Here is an 11490-nt window from a genome sequence, read left to right on the forward strand (position 1 = left end):
TAGGGAACAAAAAATGGAGATCAGCACAATTATAAAAGAATCGATTACAGCGTTGCTAGAAGACCGGGATTTTATGGACAAATTGGCCGCTAAAGTTGCAATGTCCATTGAGAAAAAGTTGGAGGATTTCAAAATACAAACGGAGGGCCGGTTGAATAATCTGAAGAAAGAAAATGTAAAGCTAGCTACTGAATTGGACGAATTAAAGCAGTATTCGAGAAGGAATAATATCCGCGTTTTTGGTATTCCCGAAACTTCAGGTGAGAATGTTGAAGATAAGTTTCTATCTGTTACAAAAGATAGAATGTCCATTGTCCTTATGCCGAACGAAATTGAGCGCTGTCACCGCATTGGCAAGAAAATTAACAATAAACCACGTCCCGTCATCATCAAATTCATGAGTTATAAAACTAAGGCGCTACTGTACTTAAATGATATCGGTCTGGATTGAACGTGCTTTTCTAGTAGTGAGGATTCGTTCCCAGTTCTTAATTATTAATAGGTGATAGCATTACAATGATTTTTTTGTTTTTATTTAAGAATGAACACAGTTTATTTATTACGTTTTAGTTATAGTTATTGATGTCGAAGCGCGTACTGATAAATACGCAAGCAGCAGGGGTTTCTACATTTCAATTATTAAAACCACTTGAATTACTATATTTGTTTGTACACATTCTGTTAGATAATTTTTTTTTGGAATTTCCGTATTTTTCTTTTTTGTAATTTTATTATACATACCTACCTAAGTATAATCTTATCAAGAGAGAATTTCTATTTGTTACCCATCGGTTTGATATTTTTGTTAATATGAGAATATAGGCAATACTACAGATTCACATATCATGGAAACTTTGAAATATAAAGCATTATTAATTAACTTTCAATTTTTTTTCTGAGCAACGCAAATTGTTATAATGACATTTAGTGTTGCGCATATTAATGTCAGATCGCTCCTTAATAATTTTCAGACTTTTTCGGAAAGGATTTTACCATTTTCGTATGACGTAATAGGCGTCACAGAAACATGGCTAAATGGTAACGTTCATACTGACGCTATAACATTTTTTACATACATTTACAGACCCCCTAACTCTGAGATGCAATCGTTCCTATCAACCATAGAGGATACTTTAGCGGATATATATCCACAAGAAGGTAATGTTATATGTGTAGGTGATTATAATATTGACTTATTTAAATTCAATACAAATGCAGATAATTTAATTGCAATACATGAAATTTTTAATTTAAAACAGATTATTAACGTACCAACGCGGGTTACTAGCGATTCGGCGACCTTAATAGATTTGTTATTCCTGAACCTAGACAATCCTGTAGTTAATTCTGGAACTGTTGATATCGACATATCAGACCATTTTTTAATCTTCTGTGAATTACAGGTAGACCAGCCTGTAGCAGAAACCCCCAATATTGTTTCATTTCGTCAGCTTCACAATATTGACAAACAACAATTTCAAAAACATATGGAGGACGCTAAATTACAATTAGATTCAATTTTTGTGATTCAAAATATTGACGATAAAGTTTCACTTTTAAATCAACAAATTCTCTCCTGGTTTAATTATCATGCACCTTTAAAAAGACGGCAGGGTTGTACCAAAATTTCACCCTGGATCACACCAAATATTAAATTGATGCAGAAACTAAGGGATAAAGCGTTTAATAGTTACAAAAAATGTAAAACATCGGGGAAATGGGAGTACTATAAGCAATTAAGAAATTTCACTACAAATGCCATCAGAAATGAAAGGAGAGCCTACCTTAAACATAAGTTAGAGAATAGTACAGTTAAGGAGAAGTGGGCTTTTATATTGCTGTCCTTATATTATCAAATATATAACACATATAGTTAATGAATGTTTGCAAAATTCATACTTTCCTCGTGAATGGAAACAAGCAAAAGTTATTCCCTTGCCAAAAATCAATTCGCCGACAGAATATAGCCATCTACGGTGTATTAGTATCTTGCCGGTCATGTCGAAAGTTTTGGAAAAGATAATGGAATTGCAAATAAGAGCATATCTTGATAAGCAGGAGATTATACTCCCAACTCAATCGGGGTTTAGAAAAGGATACAGCTGTATTACAACCCTAGCTGATATTACTGATGACATTATGGCTGCTGTAGACGGGTTTAGATCGGCTGCTTCTAGAATCATTTACATCAGATAGAAGTCAAAGGGTATTTATAGACGGAAAAACATCACAATCCCTGGCACTTACTAGAGGAGTTCCACAAGGATCTATATTAGGGCCGCTGCTTTACACAGTTTATACCTCCCAGTTTCATAAGGTAATTCGTTTTTGCAAAAGTCACTTTTTTGCTGACGACACGCAACTACTGACTTCTTTTTCTCCTAATCAAATGGCAGATGTAAACACATTTATTAATGAAGATCTGGAAAGTTTGCTTTCAATATCAAATGATCACGGCCTTCAAATAAACCCTAAAAAATCAATGGCCATAGTATTTGGTTCCGAGCGCAATAGGACTAACGCTATGAATAATTTGCAGTTAATATTGGGTGGTGCTAGGTTAACTTTTACCGATAAAGTAAACAGTTTGGGTATCATTATAGATCACAAACTTAGATTCACGAGTTACGTAACCCATATGCTGCAAAAGAGTTACAGTGCTCTCAAGCTAATTTACTGACATCGTCACATTCTTGGACAAAACCTCAAGAAAATTTTATGTGAGTCACTAGTACTATCGCATCTTAATTACGGTGATGTATTATATGCTCCTTGCTTAACCGTGTTTGACATTAAAAGACTGCAGAAGGTTCAAAACTCCTGCTTACGTTTGATGTTTGGTGTGCGACGAGGAAGGCATATATCCCATAAACGAATAATAGTTCAATGGTTGACAATGTTTGACAGAAGAGTTCTACATATGACATGCTTTTATTATAAAATCTTAAAGTATAAAACTCCTCCTTACCTTGCCAACAAAGTAACATTTAGAACCGATATCCATAATATAAATATTCGAAGGAAAGATCTTATTACAATTCCCCGCCACTACAAGTCAATTTTCAAACGATCGTTCTCCTACAACATTGCGAAATGGGTAAATCATTTTCATATCAATGATCTCACTATGTCATGTCATACGTTAAAATCAAAAATTAGAGAACGGCTATTGATCGACGATTAGTATGTGTAACAATTGACAGTCAGCATATAACATATCAAACCCAAAGTATTTCTAACGCTTCCGTGATACATACATAGTATCTGTACTTTTGTAAACGCCCTATTTTGCTTGGTAAATAATAAGAAAATCTCTCTATTTTAAAATCACAACTCTACTGCAACATTTTACAATCAGGTTCATGCGGAAGAACAGTATTCTGGCTTTGAGTCAGTTGTCTGAGCTTGAATCCTTATTTCATTAAGTGTACAATACAAATGTTTTGTTTTCTTATCTTTTTTGTAAATTATTGGAAAACCTAATGAAATAAAAATTATTATTATTACTTGAAGCTTAAGATAAATGAAACTTCCGAAGGCAAATACTTTGAGGGCGAGTATTCCTGAGAAGGTGAATTCATCGAAATGAATTTTATCACAGAAATAGAAAGGCACCTTAGAAGTGAGATTGCAAGGAAAAGCACAGTCTTTGAGGTCTAGTTTTCTATAACGTGAACTTTTCTTGCGAGGAGGTGCTTTGATAAATGCTTTATAATGAATTTATTATTTCTGTAAGTAGTAGTCGCCGTAGCAATCTCGGTTATCATATGAGGGACTGATGTCTGCGGAAAGAAAAGCTCATCAGTAATCTGGGTTACCTTTGAAGCAATTAAAAAGCACTTTGTGTAACTTTCGTTATGATTGATTGCAGTGCAATTTCTTTTTTTCTTCGTCGACAGAATCAATCACTGCCATATGTGTTTCCAGCTTGCGACAAAGTCGAACTTTCATTGTCGAGAACGAATTAAAATGCGCAATTATTTTTCTTGCTTAGGGTAGCTTAGCTTGTATTTTAATTTTGACGGATAACAGGTAAAATTATAATTTGCGAGGGATTTAGAAACGTTTGGATTAACACGACCAGGGAACAAAGAAATGAATCTTGATTATGTTAGGATGCTCTGTAAATTATTTTACAGGCGCCCTTAAGTAATCGTAAGAATGAGCGATGAAATTAATTAAACAAATTATTTAATGTAGACAATCTGAATTTTATGAAGCAAACAATTTATATTCCAAATTTAAAGAATAACTAGGAGGCTTTGGGATGTTAGCGTTCGTGAAAGCTTGATGGGTGCTTAACTGTAACACCCCGCGAAGACTTAACAAGTACTTAACTAGTCAACGCGGTTATAATTTCACCGAAAATCTTCAACCAAAAGAAAATAATTATGAACGTTCTCTAAACATAGCGCAAATTGAATTGCAGATGCCGATTTCAAATTGAACCAATTTTCGGCTTAAAGAGTTTCAAAACCTAATCTGGCCGTTACTGAACTGCGTGAAATACATTTCCTGATGTGCTTCGCTTCCTTTTCCCAGCATCGACGTGTCCTACATGTGACGGAAGTATATACTCATCTCCTTTTCCATGTGCTCTACCAACCCCCGTATCCTATCAACACACCGAAATTGAAAATATGTTGCGTACGAGATAAAATATTATAAATAGTCAATTTACGTTCACGTTCTCAGTATATTATTTTAAATTCAAATTTAAATTTTTTCCCAGTGCGTGGAATAAGTTTCGACAGTATAGGGTTACCTATAACCCTGACAATGAATTATATAATTACGCTAAGTGAAGCGTTAAATACAATTTCCTCTTTCGTAGCAAATGAAAATGTTCTCCCAAGCAATTCCTCATAATGATAATAAGGTGTCATCCTAGAAACGCTTGCAAGGCAATTTGGTTTTTGGATTATAAAAGGAAATTGCTTGACGCTCGTTTTTTTCTAATATGAATAATGATCTGGTTAATCAACTGTAGGATGGTTTATTTCATTATGGATCTCTTTCAATTCCCAGTTTTACATACAAAATTCAAAGAGAAACTTGAAAGCGTAGATACAAATTTGAATTTCTTAAAATATTACCCCTACACTGCAAATATGTTGACAGCATTAGCATGATTTGGCTTGATTTATACCTGCAAGCTCAAGTTTTTTTGCTGTTCGAGAATAGCACATATACTGTCGTCATAAATATCATTATATTTACAAGATACACTTTAATTATTTGTCTTGCTTTTAGGGTACGTGCTTGCCACGTTCATACTGCATAAATGCGGCGACGAATACAAGATCCCAAGCATTTATGAATACAGCTAACAGAAAGCAAAGATGCTCTCAGTATACACAAGCAGCATGATTCCTAGGGGCACATGAATGTTTACATTAAACTGAAACACATTCAAGTAAATTTGAGCCAGATTTTATTAACGGCCAAATGTACAATGGAAGCTAGATCGAGTTTATTCATAAAATCCTTTTTTCAGTCGGCAAAGGAATCTGGAAACTCAATCAAAAACATTTTTAATTTATTTGCCTCTATTTTCAAATAGGCAGGGTTGCAGCCAAGGCCGTAATACGCTTACAAAACTAGATTCGTAGAGTTGGTGGAACGAAATCGAACTTATGCTCAGTGATATTTTGCTGTACCGTTCTAATCGAATGCTCTTATTGGTTGCGAGTTACAAACATTCCCAGAATGGGACACAAACTTTGGGTTTTTTTCGGGAAACTCATGCATTACATTTTAAAGCATCTTTAAAAATTCTTGGCAATGATTCCCTGGAGCTTTTTCAGAGGTTCTAAGCTAAAGAAATTTGGAGGTTATATAGATCTTGCAATGAAACTAAGAACCTTTTGACGCATTTCAACCCCTTAACACACAAGCTGTCTTGGGAAGATTTGCAGAAATTCTTCGGGGATTGTTCAAAAATTCTGCGGAAACGTTTCTAAACGGAATATTTTTCAGATATTTTCAAGAAGCTGTAGAGAACTGCTTGATAGGTTTCTATACGTTCTCTAAAAGTTCTCCACAAATTCAAATTCTTCAGGTCAGGTCTCTTCCATTTTATTTTAATGAATCCTTCAATTTCCCAAACTTAACAGTCAGTGGATCCAACTCACCCTTTGAAATCACTGCTGATCATGCTACTCCCTTCAATTTTTTTCCACCCCCTAACACACAAGCTGTCTTCCATCAGATACTTCATCCACAAACTGGTAAACATCCACCTCAATCCGACCAATTAAGCTATTCTAAAACTGCCAGAGGCAATAAATGCCCGATAAACCTATTAACAAACCTTTACTAAAAAAATCTTCTTAAGTCTTCAATCCTAGGAAACAAATACGTCTCCTTATCCTATAACTCATACTCCGTTTCTAATTCCCTTTTCCTTCCCACCACAAGTTCAATTCGACCTTCGTCCACATCTGTTGACCCTTTCACGCATTCAGGCGTTTACAAACTCACCTGTAAAGATTCTCTCTCCGTGTACCTAAGTCAGATTAGGAGCAGCTTTTGTACCCGTTATAGCCTTATGGTGAACATGTAAAATTTTTACAAATAATTACTTTTTCGTACTTCCGAGACTAAAGTGACAACTTCACTCCATTATGACAAGTACTGAAGTGTCACTTTTTGTCCCGCCGGGATTAAATTTTACGAAAATCCCGGAAGGATGAAATTACTAACAAAGCAATTTCAGTAGGTTGTTCCACATTTTGTATGCGGCACTATTTCTTAAACGCATCGTACTGCTGTTCATATAGTTTTTTGGATTTCGGCGGTATCAATTCTTTACCTACTTTGGCTGCTTTTTATCAATATCAAATACACCTTTGTCACCAACCACCAAAATTATGACACTAGCTTTGACAGTTCCTATGGTAACTTGTTGAGCAGCGATTTTTTGAAAGAACGCGTTCTCTAACTCCATACATATTAAGTGTTTCAGTTTCGGAAGTACGAAAAATATCGTATATACCTTGCGACTGAAGTAGTGTTCTTAATCCCTCAGGTAAATTATGGCCCTCCCTTCGGTCGGGCCATAAACTTTACCTTCGGGATTAAAAGTACTACTTCAGTCCCGCGGTATATAATATACTATTCCAATCACATCTGGACCATTCCTGTTTGCTCGACAGTTAACTAGTTGGGGGGAGGAACTCCATGCCACCTACCCTTTAAGGTTTTTGGCCTTACCTAGCCTCTCATATCAAACGAAACCTCAGTCAAAGGAACCCATTTACTATCCATCCGCCGATCTTAATTAGCGGGAGGATCTAATTGGAAGGCTTGCCTTGCATTGATATTCTTTTTTTAGTACATGTGTAATTATCTTAATAAGGCTGGGATACCTCTGGATGTCTAAAGATTTCGTAATATCCATAGGAATACAGTTCGCATGATTAACACGCCTGTTAACACGTCAGAACGCGTACTTTAATAGTATTTTAAATCTTCTATGCTTTAGTGCATTCATTCAAAACTTCAATCATATTAAACGGTTTGTAGTAATGGGAATTTTGTCCAGTGGGTCTTGAGAATTTAGGGCTGTTGGTTTTTTGAAGACCGATGTAATTTTATGCGCACTTATGATGGTCAACTAGCGACTCCTCTTCCAGGATACGCCATTCCTTTGCTCCTGATACGTCTATATTGGTGGTTATATCGACTCAGCATCTCCCATTAGCCGTTTGAAGGTAAGACTTCACTGTGGGTCATTCCAAATTACTTATCGGACTTTCCATTGAACACGCCAAGTTTGAGCCAAATAGCTTGAAAATTAAAACTGTTTTAATTAATTACATCCTTCCCAAACGTCTAAAAAGTAGGGAACTGGTGTCAAAATTCAAGTTTTTTAAGAGCGCACCTAACGGATGTACCCTCGACTTAATCGGAGGCTGTTACTGCAACCCATTCAACTAATTATGGGCTAATTATACTTATCCAAATAGTAGGAATGAAATCTTCAAATTGGACAGTCCAGTATTTTCCTGTTCTTCCTTGGAATGTGAGGTCAAACGGCTCACTCTGTTATAACGTTGATATTTCCGTAACCTCCACGACCATGCCGGTTTTAATGCTGGATTTCGTATACCATTAGAAAACTAAAATCGATCGGACCTACAACTTAATAAGATTGATTCGTCACCCCACTACCTACTCTAAAAAGGAAGTTTCTACGCCGCACCCGTATAGATAGCCAACCTGATCCGGTCGATCTACCGCATTACAATTACTCTGGAGCGATGTAAAAAAATGAAACTACGTTTAGTCTTCGTGTGATTATTTCTGAAAGATTTTTACAAATTCTGGTACAATTTTCCATCAGGAATTATCTAGAAATTTTCCTATGAATACGTGAAAAATGTAGAAACAAATATCTTTGTGTGTATAAGTTTTGAGAATAATTAATGATTCATTGAGAGATATCTAAATAAGGATACCCGCAAAAAATGTGTATAGATTTGCAAAGAATCTCTGAATAACCTAAATATGCTTTTACTTATTTCATTTAATTTTCAAATGTCACATAATCACTAGAACTGCTGAAAAACATCTTTACAGTGCTTTTGGTACAATACGCCCCAAACGCGTAGATTACTTTGTGATACACTTAAATTTAGATTTTTTTCCTGGTGAAATTATAATATGGGGATGAAGTAAAATAAAGAGAAATAAGTGGATAACTAAATTCCATTTAAACATATTCTCGCGTTCACAGAAAATCCTTTAAAGCTAAACACCTCGGGAAGTTTGTAGAGAATATAATTTTTAATTCCATTATAGTTATAGCATTAAGGAGGCATCTCGACGTATCTACACCGTCAAGTACGTGTAAATGATGATTACATCTGAAGCTTCATAGCAGAGATTAGTCTCAAGTTTAAATTTTAAGTAAATATTTCCGACCTATTTTCAGCAGCGGGAGAGGTACGGTGCCTGGTGTCTTTTAACTGACATAAACTTTGTTCGACAGATGTTTCCTGAAACATTCTTACTACTCGTGCAAACAAAGAGGAGACTGTAGCGCACTTGTTATTTACACTTTGATTATAATTGTGTAAAGATGCGAGATGTGCACATGGAACACCTGATGTACTTACTGGTAATAAACAGCAGCTGCAGAAGTCGCACTCGCAATCTGGAATGAGGTAATAGGAGGGTGAATGTGATAGGAGAGATGCCTAATATATAGTTATCAAATTGAAGACAGATTAGGGGTGCAACGGAATTTTTTAAGACAATTTAAGCGCATGATAACCACTTACCTCCGTTTCACCCATTCCACCTGATTTAGATTCCACAGTAAGATATGGAGAAGGTTACAAAGTATTGTAAAGTGATAATAGTAGAAATAAGGAACATTTGACCAAGCAATTAGTTAGTTGTATAAGTGTTTAAAATTAAAAAATAATTACGGATGTTACACAGTTCAATTAAGGTGTGATGGAGCGTCCATAATTACAATCAAGGTATATTTACAATACTGGATTCATGGAGACAAAATGCAGACATTAGTTTCCGCTAGAAAGAGAATAATTAAATTGGGTTTAGTTTGTTGTTTGTCCAGAATGAGAGTATGAGTTTCAGACTGTAAAGCTAAGAGCTTTTTATGTACGATTTAACATTGACTTTGTTGGAATATTCATATACCTAGTAGTGTATAATTAAATGTTGAATGCCCGAGGGTCTCCTTTTTATAAATGCGCTTTACCCATTAGGCTTTTGTTGATTTGGTCGGCGGAGATACATATCAATACATTAATTCAAGTGGTTGGTTGGAGTTGATTTTCCATTATCGCTAGAAGTTATAGCAAAGTTGTCGACGATGCATCGTATACCATGTAATAATTGGCCCCTAATTCCAATATAAGAGTTGCATTCAAACTCTCATTAATATACCGCTGCCTCTCATTTTTTCGTGAGCACTTCCAAATTGTATCGACTTTTTTAAATTACTACCTAATTAGTTTAAAAAGGAGCAAACCCCTAACATAATTACAAAATTTAGACCATTTTCGGTGTAAATGTCGCGTGTTCACGACTTTCGTTAGTTTAAGGACCACACTAAAACAAGTCTTGAACAAAAAAATGCGTTAAATGGGTACCTAAATGTTGGAGTAAAGGAATTGCAGCGTCCCTTAGGCTCCCTGTTTTTATGTACATTTTACATTTATTCATTTTTAGCTTCAATCCGCTAATTCTCGAAAATGTTATGACTTTTTAAAATCATTGAGAGCATCAGCTCAACTTGCCACCGATCGTGCTGTCATCAATATACCAAACATTAATGTCTGAGTTTGGAGAATGTGTTAAATCAATGATAGACAAACTGAATAGCAATGGGCCCAAAGGATCTCCCCCACATTGACACTCCAATATCTTCTCACCATGTACCAACTCAGAAGAATATCTATAAGCTCCATAAAAATAGACATAAACGCTCTGATCAGACAAATTCCATGAAGGACACCTTCTTTTATTTAAGTGGCAGTGAGATTGGAGGACGGCCATCAAAGACGCGTTTTGTTGGAATGCCTAGATTTATTGAGGGTTGAGGGACTAAGTTCATACATAGGAAAAGGGAAAAGTGTCGACCAAGAAGCAAAATCGTTTCTTGATTTGAGATTTTTTAACGGGTTTGACAGCTCCTCACAGACCAAAGCCCTTGCACTTTTAGCTTGTAGTATTCCTTCCAATAAACCACTTCCTGCGTCATCTTCATTAACTTTATTTAAGTTCAAAAAGCTTTCATTGACGTCAATAGTAGAAACAGGAACGAGATGAGAAACTAATGAACATATTCGTTTAGTAGTTGATGTATGCTTTGTGACGAAGAAAACTAGAAGGAAATAAGAAACCCAGCACTACGGCTCCAGCTGCTCTCGGTGGTAGGGGTGGTTCGACGATCCTGAAAGAAATACCTATAAATGCTCCGAAAATTTAGGCGCCACTAATTTTTCGATAGTTCCAAGCCGTACAGGAAAAAAATTAGAAACCTGCTCCTGTTGGTCTGGAAATGCAGGGGTAAAACTATAAAAAAAGAAATAGAGAAAGATAGCGGGAAAGAAAAGGTATTTATTCTTCAAGGAAAACAAGAATTTAACACAGATATTGTAGGGCCAATGATGATGATTGATAATGGCACGGAATGATAACAGGGAAATAACGGCAAAAAAAGAAAACGGTACGAGATCTCGTCTCACAGTAAAACAATAAAATTTGACTAAATTACTTATTAAGATGTAGGGTGGCTGAATTAATGTGATGGGTTTTTTTTAAATAAACTTAACGGTTTTTTTTTAAGGTAAATAGATAACTTGAACTTAGCTGTTCTGGCTCCTGAAGTTGTCCAGCAGTTGTTCGGCGGACTTGGCGGTGGTAGACCAGTGGCTAAATACGGGGTAGATTAAGGATAGGGATGCGGGTAGAAGGGAACAAGGAAAAATAAATTTTAGGGTATCGAAAGAA

At 35.7% G+C, this 11490-nt stretch overlaps 1 protein-coding gene across 1 annotated transcript in view; it reads left to right on the forward strand.

Annotated features, from left to right (window-relative positions):
- The window catches only part of LOC116169102, a 14135-nt gene extending 13684 nt beyond the window's left edge, over window positions 1–451 (forward strand). The window contains exon 5 of the mRNA XM_031485130.1: window positions 51–451. Coding sequence (XP_031340990.1) covers window positions 51–451 — 401 coding nt within the window. The remainder of the gene's footprint in view (window positions 1–50) is intronic.
- Window positions 452–11490: the final 11039 nt, after the last annotated feature.

This window comes from Photinus pyralis, unplaced genomic scaffold (genome assembly GCF_008802855.1).
Source record: "Photinus pyralis isolate 1611_PpyrPB1 unplaced genomic scaffold, Ppyr1.3 Ppyr1.4_LG4, whole genome shotgun sequence".
Lineage (NCBI taxonomy): Eukaryota > Metazoa > Arthropoda > Insecta > Coleoptera > Lampyridae > Photinus > Photinus pyralis.